Genomic DNA, 13,724 nt, shown 5'->3' with positions numbered 1-13,724 from the left:
TATTGAAGTGTGGAATTTATAATTGAAAACCAGTACACTTTAGTCGACGTATGTTAGTAAAGCGCAATTCAAATACAAAGTAATTTTGTTTTAATAAAGCGACAGTGTCCGAGACTATGGGGTACAATTGAGTGTTTGTTTTAGAAAAATACCGTAAAAACGAGCTTATAGTGTCTTGAAATTTTTCTCAGAAAAATGCAACCTCAAAACCAGAAATTGAATCTGAGAAAAAGATTATGTTACTTATATAGTTGTTATTGCTGTAATTGATTTTTCATCTCATGTATTTTAACTTGTCTCAGAAACGACTGCGTTTTTTCTTTTCATCACACAATTCACGTCGGGTGACGTCAATACTCCTGTCTACTACAGAACGTATGCATCAAGCTACAAATGAATATCAGGACAGAGATAACCCGTCATGAATTCACGAGAGAGAACACTGTGGACTTATGTATATGATATATACATCTAAATACAGAATATAAATATACATTTAACACGGACTACGTACATAAGATAAAGGTAACAGTAATCAGGTTGCAAGAGATAAGATTTATTTTACATGATGCTATCTGAGATAGTGTAACTACGTCTAACAACTGTTTTATGTGTTCTACGTCCACACGCCATCTTCTGCCACGCATAGTCATTCACTTCAGAGAAAATATCTCGCGTTTCTCTTAAATCGTCCCAACATTCTATTTCGCGCATAACTGCCCTCCTTACAAAAATTTCACAGCCCTGGCTCAATACGTCCGTGATTTCATCCCTAATATGTCGAGCTCGGAGGAGCACGTTCTCCCAGTTTGGCATGGTACCTTTCTGCACGGCAGCAGAAATATGCGTGACGTAAAGTGTTGAAGATACGGGCAGACGAACCGAGAACTCGAATAAACATGCTCGTTCGTTCTTAAAACGACCGAATAAAACGGGAAGTTTCGAACCAACTCCATCTGCTCGCGGTCGAGTGATTTGATCGCTGGGAGATGGAGACAAAGCCATACATCTTTTCCATTTGGACCAGAAAACTAAGGGTAATTTCGATTTTTCGTCTCTGGTGATAACTTTATTGTACGATATAGGTTGACTCCGTCGTCGCATTTGCGAAACAAGCACCTGAAGAAGAATACGGAATCATTGTTAGGAGGTATTAGATGAAATTATTCTAAATTTAAATCACTACCATAAAAGCATGATTTCTCACCTTCTTCGTTTCTAACCGATTCTTTTTCATGTACACCGGCTCTTTTTTGCACTGTCTAGATGAAGGTTTCTTGGTCGTTGTATTGGCCTTAGGAAGTGACGATAAGGGTAGGGGCGATTGATTCTCAGTGGAAGAAGCCGCTGTTCTCAAGTCAGAAAACATTTGGTCCATTTCGGGATGAATTGTACCCCGCCCACGAACCTCATGTTCGTATGCCTGAAAATATGATAAGATATTCTATGATCTCTTGATGAATTCAGTGAAAGTTGTTCGATAATTGATAGAATATGCTTGAAATATTGATACTTAAAATCTCAGATAATTTGAGCTACGAATTCGGATAAAAACGTTACCTACCGTAAACATATCGGGACCATTCTCTCTGTAGCAAATCGCCATAAGCATATCATATACGTTTGAGAAATCACTTAGTTGAATGTAAGCTCCGTCCGTACGTCTAGCCAGGTCGGTGTAGAAGAACTTAGATGTTGATTCCCCCCTGCAGTGGACACTATAAATGTGAACTCCCTGAAAAGTAAATGTATGAAAAAAAGTCAATAAACAAAAAAGTCATTGATATAATATAATGATCAACGAAGGAAAAGGCAAAATTCGATGGAATATATCAACCTAATATAGTGGTTACCTGGCCACTTAATGGCAAAATGATAAGCTACCAGCCTAGTAACGTTTAAGCGCTAAAAACGCGGACTAAAAGAGAGAAATTGATGAAAAGAAAAACATACCATATCATGAAGATTATCAGCCTGTTCGCGCCAGTCAATAGGTTGTGAAGGTACGGTACTTGGACTACGGTTTTTCCACAACTGGTAATACGATGGTTCGTGAGGATTCCGATCACCGATCATCACCAGCGACCGCTGTGATCCTGGTGACCACGACATTTCCGAGACCTCTTTCAAAACCAGTTCGTAACATTCGTCAGGATCTGCCGCCGCGCAAGTTGCACCTACATCTTTAACGAAAGTAACTAAGTCGTCGACGTTGGCCGAAAAATCGTGCATTTTCGTCACGTAACAACATCGATCTTCGTAGTCCCCATGCGCTATAACCGCAATGCGTAACATGGGCATATCTCTGAACAAGCGGCCAATTATTTGTTGAACCTTCGTACGAACTGCAGCCAAGCATCCGCTCATAGATCCTGTCGTATCGAACGAGAAGACAATTTCCATCGGTCCTCCGGGATACGGGGCTGGAGGCTTCGATGTCCGACTTCGTTTGTTAGGGGTGGGGAGAAAAGAATTTGTCGACGGTCGTTTTGGTGCCATTTCGACCTGTAATTAAGAAATCGACCCTAAAATCTCCCCCTAAAACTATAACATAAATGATGAATAATAATTCGATATTCTAATGAAATGCATTTTCTATTCATTTTTTAACATAGCTGTTTCGACATTGGAATTTTTCAACATCCAAAATAAAAGATGTCGTTTTCGGTTTCAAGTAAGACTGGATAGTTCGTTGCGAACCCAATCCTTTCTTACTTAAAATTTCGCCGCTTCACTGCTTCGTGTGTATGGGTGTGAAGTGTGTGTGGTTATGATCAATGTTCGCGTTACTGTACTGTAATTTCTCCAGCGCGCACCGTACTTATAGCCGTTTGCGACAGAGCGCAGCACTGAAACCTGCCTGAACCTGTTCGAGCAGTAATCCTGTCTGAACATGTTGTGGTTGTGCAATGGCCGTGAGTCATCTGGCGGGTAATTCAAAATGTAATTTCATTTGTAAATCCCAAAGTATTTTGATAATCTTTTAATTTTCTTTACCAAACAAAGATAGGTTATTCCGGACTGTTCGTTGGAGGATATCAATTTTTCTAGAGTGGCTTAAACTTTTCCTCTGATCTTTAAGATTATCAATGTTGGTTATTTCTCGGAAAAACTTAAATCACCACCTTTTTTAAAAAGGCAATTGAAATAAAACCGAATTGAAATTAAACCTCCACACAAAGGCTCGGTGTTTTGTTGTTTTATTGGATGAGAGGATATGGAGGCTGTTTTATGCAGGAATCACGAAAAAGGATTCTGTGACCAAAATTGTGAAAATGAACGTCGAAATTAAAAAGACCATAATTTTTTCGCTTTTGCAATGTCTATTTTCTAATGCTTTATTTTCATAATCAATGCATGGGTACTTCATATTACAATGAATGCCTTAGTAGCGATGCCGCACTGGTTGTTTCTGTTTCTGGCTATTTTCATGTAGCCTTCCAATCCCCAAAAGGTTCCATAACTGTAATGAGAAAAATCTCGCATTGAAAAGAAATGGAAATTGTCATTGAAACGCGTTGAGTGGTGCCATGAACGCCGAAGAGGGTTTTGTTCGTTAGGCTTTACGTCGCTTGGATCTTGGTTTCCCAAGACTAACCCTATTGGATTAGTGGTACACATGTTTCCTGAGAAGAATATCCGTGTTGAATTCTGCAGATATCGCAATATAAGCAGCAATATCAATACATGGATAACGCTATGGTATGCGCTGCCAATATATTATTACACAAACGTGATTGCCTCATAAAGTATACAAGTTACCTGTTCTTTATAAGCCAGTAGTCCGCTCCGCTTTCATTGCCGTAACCGACAATAAGTACTGACTGCGTAAGGTGTTTTAGCCCATTTCCACATCTCGATTCGTAGTAAATACCTTTACGGTAGGTAGAGAAAGACGGATGCGATGCATCGATCGATGCGGCTACTGGTCCTATCTTAACAGCGGCCTTCAGCGCATTTTCATCACCCGTTGGAATATAACTAATACCGCTGACTCCACTCGAAGCACCATTATATTCCCTTCTGTAATAGCAATAACCGAGTTCCTGGGAGGAAAAAATCCATAAGTTAGATCAGTGGCAAAACAATCGCTCAATCCTTTGCAAAGATAAACCTCCATTTACTACTTACCCTCTTATAGTACGGGTAGGAGCTTTCTGTGTCGATACCTGTGTTGCTTCGAACGTATTTGAGAGCGTTCCCTGGCCAGCCTCCTCTACATCCATTGTTACCTACATATTATTTATTAATTACCTTCATAGTTATTATCAAAGGGGTCAATTTGAATGGGTTCTATTTGCATTAAAATATAGATTTACATAAGTATGCATAAAGCGTGAACTATAATGGCCTGGCACCATAGCGTGATAGGTTTGTGCTGCTTATTTGCAAGGCATCCGTGGGAAAAACTGATGGTATGTTTGCCCGCATTCCTTACCAAAGCTCTTCGTACAGTCCACTACGTTTTGTTCGGAAAGTTTAACGAGTTTGCCTGTTTTACGAAAAAAGAAACCTTCGAGCGCTCCAGTTGCAGCAAATGCCCACGAAGATCCACATTGACCCTACCACAAATAAAGAAAAATATGGCCAAATAAGGCGAGAAACGAATGAGTGTAAATGAAAAAAGAAATGTCATCTTTTTAATTGTTCATTTTGAAGAACGTACAACACTTTAAAATATTGAGTGATAATGGAAAATCATAAAATCAGAACTAGAAATAGATTAGGACAATAGTTTAAAGTTTTATAGGATAGCGTTGAGTAACTAGCATCAACTTTTTTTCAAAATGAATATTTTGCGGTGGTTTATGACAAAACTGACAACTGAAAGATGATGGCGTATGTAACAGATTGGTAATATACCTGATTCATTACTTCAGTGACGGCGCCTTCGGCTCTCCAGTCGACTTGGGCAATTGATTCAACTGATGAAAACACTGCTAATGTTAGTATAGCCAACCTGATCATTTTTCAACTCAAATCGGACCTCTCTAAATGAAAATTGAGATATGTAAATCTTCATTTTTTGAAGATAGCTCAGCATGGTCAGTAAATATTGAGAAGTAAGTATTTAGCTTCCTGGTGCCTATCACTACGGACCTTAGTCTATGACCTGCAGATACGACATTAAACCAATGGGGTACGGTGGCCAGTAACTACTCGCTTTATTTAACATATAACAACAGGTGTCGTAAAAGTTACACGTGAATTAATTCACTATTAGCCGAATCACTCAAGTCACATATTTGAATTTTCATTCAGAGAATCGTCGTCGTACTGTGTCACTGGCAAAAGTAGTCTTGGTCAAAGCCCTATCCTGCTGTATGAAGTTTCAGGATTGTTCTATAAGAGTAACCAGCGGGGGCGCCGACTCCAGCGACCGGGCTGACCCGCCCGAGACGCGTCTAGGCCTTAGGGCCCGATACATACGATGAAGCTGACTCATGTTACGACGTCTCTTTCCTAGGCTTTAATCCCTGATCCCTGAATAATTTGAGTAGATTTATTTTGTATCATGTATTAAGTTCCATCTGCTAGCGTCAGTTCGGCCGAATAACACCCGCCTAAACTAACGGGCCGAGTACATGTCCGGGTTCCTGTCCGGATTGGGTGTCCGAGTCCTATAGCTAAGAATTAGTGAATACCATAACCCGGAAGAGAATTATTGTTTACAGTTTCCTGGTTACACGTTCATAAATGTTGATTTTTTGTTTCTTATAAAAGAAAGCAAAAGAAAAGCTAAGGAAATGGACCAAACAAAACGCCCGTTGAGAATTCCACCTCAATTTGCCACATATGCCGAGAGCCATGAAATATTTGATATGTGCAAGGTAAAATACCGTTTTGAATGATCACAACAACAATACAAAACAATTCAAATGCAGTCATTAGAATTTTATTGACTCTAAGATTTTACAAATAAAACATTTAAAAGCTTTCTCATAAAGTGTTAACATAATGTTGATCGAACATGAGAAAGAAAAGAAATAAAATTTAGATTTAAGAGTCACTCAACAAGACAAGACTTAGAGAAACCCGGGCTTAGCTAGTTTTTATTTAATTTAGGCCCTCCGCTCCGGCCTCGCCTCAATTTACACCCCGTCCCAGTTTGGGCGGCAGAACAACAAGAACAATCATCAAGACTAAATGAATATATCTATTAGCCTACTACAAACTAATATTAGGCCGGAATAGGCCTCCATGATTGTAAAACATGAACAAATTCTTTAAAAAAAGATTCTTTAATGATGATCATCATTCATTTTACAGCGATTGCTTGAGCAAGTAACAGTTAACAAACCAGAGGATCCGATTGATTTCATGATTGAATTATTGAAAAGAGAAAATGATGACAGTAAGTTTGATGAGTTCCCATAGAAATACGATTAAACTTCATTTCATCATGATATGTGTATTTAATGGTCTTATGTTGGCTTCGTTTCAGTTCCACAAATCATTTTACTTGGTCCACCAGCAGCTGGAAAGTATACTATGGCAAAGCAAATTTGCAGCAAACTGCGTACGGCTCATCTCAACTTGAAAACACTTGTTCAAGATGCGAGTCAAGACATGAAAAGACGTTTGGAAGAATTGGTCAAACAGAAACAGGTTATTCAATCTTTTAAAGCAATTTTCAACTAGCCTTTCTTACCTTACTTCTAATTCTATACAATCATTTTATATCTATAGTTGTAATTGATTCTTTGACCTCTTTGCCATCAATCGCTGTAAATGGTTGCTAGCCCTTCATGGGAAAGTTACATTTTGCAATGGTATGTCGTCTTTGAGAAACTTAGGAAGATTTGGCATAACATTTCAGTCTGTTCCTACATCGGTGTGGGTCGAAATCATAAAAGAACGAATACAACTTTTCGACTGCGTGAAAAAGGGTTGGGTTCTGGAAGGATTCCCACAGAACAGAGAACAAGCTTTGGCCTTAGTCACAGCAGGAATTTATCCAAAACATTGTGGTAGGTTAAGTATTATTGCTACATGTGTTTTGTTACTACATGTATTCTACTTTTGGCAAAAAGACTGCAATGAAACAACAAATTGCTCTTGCCATGTAGTTGACAAGAGTTGAGAGTTGGAACTCTAAAACATTGCACGGACTTTACCTACTTTCCGAGTTGATCAGTGAGATGAAATAGGTATTTCTATCTTTTATTCATCGCAGTTATTTTAGAGGCTCCAGACACAGTTCTTATTGAAAGGGCAGCAGGAAAAAGAGTTGATCCCAAAACTGGTGGTATGTTACAACCCTAAACTTATTTCTATCCTCTTCGGTTTAATTGTTTGCAGTGAGAATTTTAAGTGCTACCAACCAAATCATTATTTCAATATAACGGTAGCAGAAGAATAACTAGTTTGATTTTTCTATTTGCCGGTACTAATTAGATGTGTACCATGTAAGTTTTGATTGGCCAACCAGTGCTGAAGTCGTGGAACGTCTCGAAGAAGAAGTGGGAAACAACGAAGAAGAACTTGTTGAAAAATTGATGGTCTATCACAGACACATCGAGGGAATTGTCGACTGTTTTCAGAAATCAACTAAATTCATCAATGCTGATCAACCAAAATCAGACGTCTTCTCACAAGGTTGATAGAGAATCAGAGACTCCATTCATTACTCAATAAATACCTGGAAATCTCCAATTTTACATCTTATTTGTATTTTAAAGTAAACCTGTTTCTATAGATTTTTTGTTTGATTTTCAGTTATAACTTTCCTTCAAAGTCAACGCAGATCAGCTGCCCCTCATAATCCAAGAGTTGTACTGCTTGGACCGACTGGATGTGGAAAAGCAGGACAGGCAGCTTTACTTGCTAGTAAATATAATATCGTAAATGGTAAGCAAAAGTCTTTGAAATATCACTTGTCTTGGTACCTAGGTAATTTCAATGCTTGTATTTGGTTAAAGTCTATATCACCATTATGAATGATAAATATCCTATTTCAGTGTCTATGGGACAGTTGATAAAGCAGTGTATAGTTGATGAGACTAGTATGGGAACAGCTATTAAGCCTTACATTGAAAAAGAAATGTTGGGTATGTAAACTTACTGGAATTATAATCCAGACACTTTCAATATGATGATAACACTATCAACAGATTCAATATCATACTTATCATATTGTCATATTTATTATTGAAAACATTTTTGGGTGTTCTCCTTTCAGTTCCCGATGCTCTTGTCTTGAATATACTGAAGGATCGACTAAGTCAGTTGGACTGCGTTACACGTGGTTGGGTTCTCCATGGATATCCGCGTACTCGAGAGCAGGCTGAACAACTTACCACTGCTGGATTTATTCCTAACAGGTACCAGTAATATTATCAATGAATTGAATTCTAACTAGCAGTTTAAACAGTCAAATTGAAGCTACTGAATAACATTAATAAGTGTTTTCTTATTTGCCTCAAAAAAGTAGAATTATCACTTGACTTCCAGTAGTTAACTCTCTCTCTATGAGTGAGTGCATTTGAACTTGGCTGTAGTGCATGCTGTATGACGTGCTATGAAACCCATTCAATTAATTAAATCTTAGCATGATTCATGAAATATCATTTCTGTTCAGATTTCTTGATAATTTGGATTAAAAAGTATCCACTAAGAATGCAGACTACTTCTACTTTTTCATCAGCAGGATAGCATTTGTATATTGTAACAATTCTTTTTTTCTTGTTCTGCTCAATGAGCATTGTACTTTGCTGTACGATTAGGAATAAAAAATTTTTTAGAAAAAATAATTCAATCAATTGCACGTGTAGCTTTAATGTACCTATCATTTATTGTAAATTTCTTATCATTTTCAGGGTGTTTTTCATGGATGTACCGAACGATTCAATCATTGAGCGTTTGTCAATGTTAGCGACCGACCCGATCACCGGCGAGCGTTATCACTTATTGTACAACCCACCGCGAACTCAACAGATTAAAAACCGTCTTGTATACCACCCGAAAAACAGCGAAAAGGAGGTGAAAAAACGTCTTACGCAGTACCACGTCTACGTCGAAGAGATCGCCGATTTTTACACCGATGGCCAACATTTAAACGCCGACCAAGATCCGCACACCGTGTTTGAATGTATAGAGAGCATGCTCGTTGAGCCTCTACCGAAAAAACTTTAATCTCAACAAATATATATGATTTCAATATGTCTGTTCAAACGGTTTGTTTTTTGTGAATATCTTAATCCTGAAAACAGGTAGTTGCAACCAATTCAAAAATACAATTGTTCTTTTTTGTGAGGTTTAAAAGATTTTTTTGATATCTTACGTTATTGAGTTTCTAAAAAATAGTAATGAACCGTATTGTTCAATAAAATATATGAAATGATGTAATTGTCTTTTTAAAAAGTTCTGTGTTTATGCACAGTAAGAAATTCCGTCCATTTTAGTTTTCTAAATGTACGTTGAACTGATATGGGAAAAATTGAACTATTGAATAAAACATAACTATCAGTGATCACAGTATACATTGATATGTCGATGTCATTCAGGTAACAACGATATATATGGAAACAAATCTGCGTATTGCAAGTTCATCTGGAGTTAGTAAAATTTTATATCATTATTATTTATTTACAGTTCATGTTAATAAATGAAAATCATTTGAACTTAAGAAAATATACGTTTTATCATATTTTACTGGATTTTGAAGATAAATGATCGGATTCGCTGGAAGGAGTTATACGAGTTGTTTCCCTGCTCCCTTTGAAAAACAAGTATTGCTGGACGTTTCCTAATATTTCTACTTCATCATCACATGGACTCGACACATACAAATTATATTCATACAGACACAGTTCCACAGAGTTTGATTTTTTAATCAAGGTAAAAAATCGACCTCTTTTGACAATATAAGTTGAATCTTACGACTGTGGGGCTGGTTCTGAGTTCATCATTACAGAATTCATGAATGTGTACACGTGAATATCAACTGAAATCATCAATTCAAATACTTAAAAAACATGAATATATTTTGCCCTAGACTTTCGTACACGTCGTATCTTATCGCGCGAAGTACTGATCAGTGCTGAACACAATATCAATTTACTTTTCCTGAGTTATTTTCATATTCTGGATAAGAAGAAACAGGCTAGTACTAGTTCATTATTCGAGGCAACACTTAGCGCTGTAGTAGACTTGCTATCGTGTATTCGGTATACCCGTTTCTTGGCATCTAGGGGCCTCGACGTTCAAGGTAAATATCTAGAATTCTTTTTTGCAGGTTGCTGAAAGGAACATTGAGTTTTGGCATTGATCGATTCAAGTTGGTCGGAGTTTATTCCAATAGATTGATGAGCTGTTTTGAAAACTCTATCGGACGATAAGTGCCTTAGTATTTGTCTTAAAACTGGATGAGCAAAAAGTAACCATTTTAGTTTAATGGCTCTTTATTTTGAACCAAGATTTACATATAAAGACATCGAGAAAATTAGTCACTGAATACACACTTATTTTGACAGTATGAAATATTCTACATACAATGCGTTAAAAGAAGTTGGCAGGAGCATTTAAAGCATCTTCGCTAAGTTGCTTGGAATAATGTCCCTACCTTTTACGTAGAGTTTAACAGGGAAGAGAAGTGAAAAACACAATTCGAAGGAGTATAAAGGAACAAAACGAGATACGCACTACATATTATGAGACCAATTCGCGATATCAATTAATACGATAACGAAATGTATTTATTATCTATCTAACAGCATGGGTTACGTCTTGAACACAATTATCCTGGTACCTTCGGTTCTGGTAGTTTTACTTGCCTATCTGTACTACGAACCACTTCCACAAGATACAGAATCTCCGCATACGGTTCGGATGATGGGTTTAGGTTATAAAATCGCATTTCACTTAGTAAGTATTCTGTTCAAGTATTCAGTCGAGAAGGGTTTCGGTGCAGAAAAATCTATTATGTGAAATTTGTTGATCCGATTGCTGATTATGTTATGAGAAATATTTTGACAATTTTCAATTTCAGGCTGACTTTTCGAGTTTTCTTGGTATATCCACTTTTGGAACCACGTTTCGAATAGTTTTAGATAAATATTCACGGATATTAGCAAAGCTTGAGGCACCCATAGATGATGAAGATAAACTAGAGGTATATATTACAAATTGGTCAAGAGCTAAAATACCAAGCGATAATGATCAGAATGTCGAAATAACAATAACCGATGATTATCAAATGAATAAAGCTCGACTTGTGGAGAACATTTTGAACAATCTAGTTATCTCAAAATCTGCGCTGCGTAAAACAGTCTGATCAACTTTCTCATTAAGGTAACTGACACTGAATTCAATGACGTGAAAGTTCGTCTCTATGATCCAAGAACAACGGGGCAGAATCGTCCTGGCTTGATATTCATGCATGGTGGAGGTTGGTTATCTATGACCGTAGGTAAGTCTTTTGAAATGCAGTAATCGTTATGATTTGATCCCAAAACAGAATTTGAGACAGTTTTCCTCATCATGGCGATTTTTTCCCATAATTTCAGACGATTATGACCGTCCTATTCGGATGCTGTCAGCGAAAACAGGAATATTCATTGTATCTGTTAGGTGAGTACAAACTCGATATCACAGCTTCCAACGATATTCACAGTTCATTCCCTTCATAAGTATGTACTCATTGAATTCTGAAACTTGTCAAAATTGTCATTTTACGAACATATTTCCATAACGATAGAGTTTACTGGGTTCTATCACTTAGTTTTTTTTCCATTTTCAGTTACCGTCTTACCAGCACCGAAAATCCATTCCCAACATCGTTGGACGACTGTAAAGTGGCCAGTACATACTTCTTACAAAATTCTCAGAAATACAGAGTCGATCCAAAACGGATAGCAATTGGAGGTTAGCATATATCGATGTTTGAAGAAAGATCACAATATACCATGGGCATTTGTATTCCATAAACTACGTACCCTGTATACATTAAATTGAAAGGAACATTCATTATTTCAGGAGACAGTGCAGGCGGTAATCTGGCAGCAGCTGTGAATTTACAGTTACTAGAAGTATTAGGTTTAAACAAACCTAAACTGCAGGTGCTAATCTACCCAGCGCTTCAAGCCTTCGATTTAAATACCCCGTCTTACCAGCTTAATGCAAAAGGGACAATAACTAGCAAAAATGCAATGAAGATTTGGTCACATTACGCCGATCCATCGATGAAATATCTAAAACATTTTAATGCCAAAAACCATCACGTGTCCCTGGCTTCGAAAACATCACACAAATATGCCCAGTACGTCAGTCGTTCCCTCTTACCAGATCGACATAATAAGAACACGAAACCGTTTTCCACCGAACCAGGTGACCAGCTCACAGTCAACGCAATAGAGTCGACGATTTTAGATCCGAGCTTTTCTCCGTTATTAGCAGATAATTTGAAAGGATTACCAAATACGTTCATGCTCACGTGTGAACATGATCTATTGAGGGATGATGGATTTATGTACGCAGTGCGTTTGAAAAAAGCCGGTATTCCCGTTGAACACGTTCATATGATGAACGGCATCCATGGGTCTCTTTTCTTTGACCCAAAAGCAGAAGAGGAATTAATCAAGTACCTTAGGAAATATCTTTGAAGTATTGTTAAGATTGTGTCCAACCCCTTTTAGACGTTTATTTGTATAACGCATAGACAAGGTAATTAGGTACCGTACAACGCACGTTGATTGGCTATTTTTAATTCCTGCGTCGCATATACATACGTATATTGTTCTCATGCGAAATCTCTTTTTTTGGGTGATTTAAACAATTTTCATTATGGTACATTATTTGTTTCCTTTATCCCAACCCAACAATCGAATTCAGTTCAACATTTGAAGGCGAAGATTTCAATTCTTAAAAATGAACTAAATTTGATAGGATCGGTGGCTTTGATTTAATTTGTCTGGGTCCAATTTCAAATGAGCTCCTTTGTCGATTTGAGATTAACTGAATTAAATGAACTGAAGAGTTAATCCTTTTGTGAAATTGGGTCCGATATATATGCATGAAAATTTCCACGAATTTTTAACACTTTGATAAATAAAACTAACTGATAATCAATGTATATGTTTCTGATTCTTATTATCTAAGAGAAAACGTACATTGCGATCAGACGTGTCCACTATGACTTGTCGGATATCGGGAGCTGCCTCTCAGAAACAATTCACAGAATGAACTTATATATAACATTTACCTCCGTTGAAAGTCATCGAAATCTCCAAAAAATCTATAATTTCGGACTAGTCGCAAGGTCTAATGGAATTTGACTTTCCCAGTTATCCTTTTATCAGGTTCAAGCCTGGGATAAGCATGATCAACTCCTATTCAGTTTTAGGGCCTCAGAATCAATACCAGTAGGTGGGGCCGTTCTTCTTCTATTCATTGATGTAGTAGGCCTCCAGTCTGTGAATCAATATCAGTACTTCATCATACCGTATCACTCGCGTTAATCTTTATTGATATGAATCTCTAGATTTCCGATAGATGGCACTTGTGAAATATCGTTCATCCATTATCTTTGATATTGTCGATCGCGAAATTCGATAGTTCAGCGGAATTCTAATAGATGGCGAAAACATCGTTATAATTGAGATAAATAAATAAGATGGGAAGAAAAAATCGTTTAGAACCCACATTCAGTCTCCATTTTGGTGTTCGTGTCCTCTTTTCAAAACCTTCTTCCTTTCTTCCTTGCTAAACCAAATCAGCAACTAATA

The 13,724-nt window shown here is 37.3% G+C and overlaps 4 protein-coding genes across 5 annotated transcripts; 2 read left to right on the top strand and 2 right to left on the bottom strand.

Moving 5' to 3' along the window:
- Nucleotides 1–248: 248 nt before the first annotated feature.
- On the bottom strand, nt 249–2,786 carry LOC141902509 (uncharacterized). The gene is made up of 5 exons (XM_074790274.1): nt 2,716–2,786; nt 1,954–2,505; nt 1,565–1,735; nt 1,208–1,423; nt 249–1,119 (listed from the first exon to the last, which is right to left on the bottom strand). Exons 2-5 carry the CDS (start codon nt 2,497–2,499, stop codon nt 562–564), a joined length of 1,491 nt encoding a protein of 496 aa, XP_074646375.1. The 5' UTR covers nt 2,500–2,505; nt 2,716–2,786; the 3' UTR covers nt 249–561.
- A 550-nt stretch (nt 2,787–3,336) lies between these two features.
- On the bottom strand, nt 3,337–5,159 carry LOC141902565 (procathepsin L-like). The gene is made up of 6 exons (XM_074790357.1): nt 5,101–5,159; nt 4,864–4,991; nt 4,439–4,562; nt 4,132–4,232; nt 3,763–4,046; nt 3,337–3,463 (listed from the first exon to the last, which is right to left on the bottom strand). The coding sequence occupies exons 2-6, from the start codon at nt 4,966–4,968 to the stop codon at nt 3,367–3,369; spliced, it is 711 nt and encodes a 236-aa protein (XP_074646458.1). The 5' UTR covers nt 4,969–4,991; nt 5,101–5,159; the 3' UTR covers nt 3,337–3,366.
- A 514-nt stretch (nt 5,160–5,673) lies between these two features.
- LOC141902724 (adenylate kinase 8-like) lies at nt 5,674–9,580 on the top strand. 2 transcript variants are annotated; one of them, XM_074790572.1, is made up of 10 exons: nt 5,674–5,831; nt 6,271–6,355; nt 6,446–6,609; nt 6,821–6,971; nt 7,187–7,249; nt 7,399–7,599; nt 7,720–7,851; nt 7,962–8,051; nt 8,183–8,324; nt 8,820–9,580. In XM_074790572.1, the coding sequence occupies exons 1-10, from the start codon at nt 5,748–5,750 to the stop codon at nt 9,133–9,135; spliced, it is 1,428 nt and encodes a 475-aa protein (XP_074646673.1). In that variant the 5' UTR covers nt 5,674–5,747; the 3' UTR covers nt 9,136–9,580. The 2 variants fall into 2 exon arrangements, with proteins under 2 accessions (XP_074646673.1, XP_074646672.1); XM_074790571.1 differs by having other exon boundaries at nt 7,178–7,249.
- A 513-nt stretch (nt 9,581–10,093) lies between these two features.
- On the top strand, nt 10,094–13,511 carry LOC141902725 (arylacetamide deacetylase-like). The gene is made up of 7 exons (XM_074790573.1): nt 10,094–10,210; nt 10,716–10,866; nt 10,991–11,113; nt 11,293–11,410; nt 11,508–11,571; nt 11,741–11,865; nt 11,977–13,511. Exons 2-7 carry the CDS (start codon nt 10,717–10,719, stop codon nt 12,600–12,602), a joined length of 1,206 nt encoding a protein of 401 aa, XP_074646674.1. The 5' UTR covers nt 10,094–10,210; nt 10,716; the 3' UTR covers nt 12,603–13,511.
- The last annotated feature ends 213 nt before the right edge of the window (nt 13,512–13,724 follow it).

Source organism: Tubulanus polymorphus, chromosome 3 (assembly GCF_964204645.1).
Source record: "Tubulanus polymorphus chromosome 3, tnTubPoly1.2, whole genome shotgun sequence".
Taxonomy (NCBI): domain Eukaryota; kingdom Metazoa; phylum Nemertea; class Palaeonemertea; order Tubulaniformes; family Tubulanidae; genus Tubulanus; species Tubulanus polymorphus.
Note: the sequence above shows the minus strand (reverse complement) of the source record. Positions and strands in the feature narration are given on the sequence as shown.

Bases quoted from the DNA above. Each gene is read 5' to 3' on its own strand.
- LOC141902509 (XM_074790274.1), bottom strand. From the start codon at position 2,499: ATGGCACCAAAACGACCGTCGACAAATTCTTTTCTCCCCACCCCTAAC. The intron at 1,424-1,564 runs GTAGGTAACGTT...TCATATTTTCAG, and splicing joins ATGGTCCCGATATGTTTACG to GCATACGAACATGAGGTTCG. The intron at 1,120-1,207 runs GTGAGAAATCAT...ATTCTTCTTCAG, and splicing joins ATCGGTTAGAAACGAAGAAG to GTGCTTGTTTCGCAAATGCG.
- LOC141902565 (XM_074790357.1), bottom strand. From the start codon at position 4,968: ATGATCAGGTTGGCTATACTAACATTAGCAGTGTTTTCATCAGTTGAA. The intron at 4,563-4,863 runs GTATATTACCAA...TATTTGTGGTAG, and splicing joins TCACTGAAGTAATGAATCAG to GGTCAATGTGGATCTTCGTG. The intron at 3,464-3,762 runs GTAACTTGTATA...TTCTCATTACAG, and splicing joins TACTGGCTTATAAAGAACAG to TTATGGAACCTTTTGGGGAT.
- LOC141902724 (XM_074790571.1), top strand. From the start codon at position 5,748: ATGGACCAAACAAAACGCCCGTTGAGAATTCCACCTCAATTTGCCACA. The intron at 6,610-6,820 runs GTTATTCAATCT...ATAACATTTCAG, and splicing joins AATTGGTCAAACAGAAACAG to TCTGTTCCTACATCGGTGTG. The intron at 7,852-7,961 runs GTAAGCAAAAGT...ATCCTATTTCAG, and splicing joins TAAATATAATATCGTAAATG to TGTCTATGGGACAGTTGATA.
- LOC141902725 (XM_074790573.1), top strand. From the start codon at position 10,717: ATGGGTTACGTCTTGAACACAATTATCCTGGTACCTTCGGTTCTGGTA. The intron at 11,572-11,740 runs GTGAGTACAAAC...TTCCATTTTCAG, and splicing joins ATATTCATTGTATCTGTTAG to TTACCGTCTTACCAGCACCG. The intron at 11,866-11,976 runs GTTAGCATATAT...TCATTATTTCAG, and splicing joins AAAACGGATAGCAATTGGAG to GAGACAGTGCAGGCGGTAAT.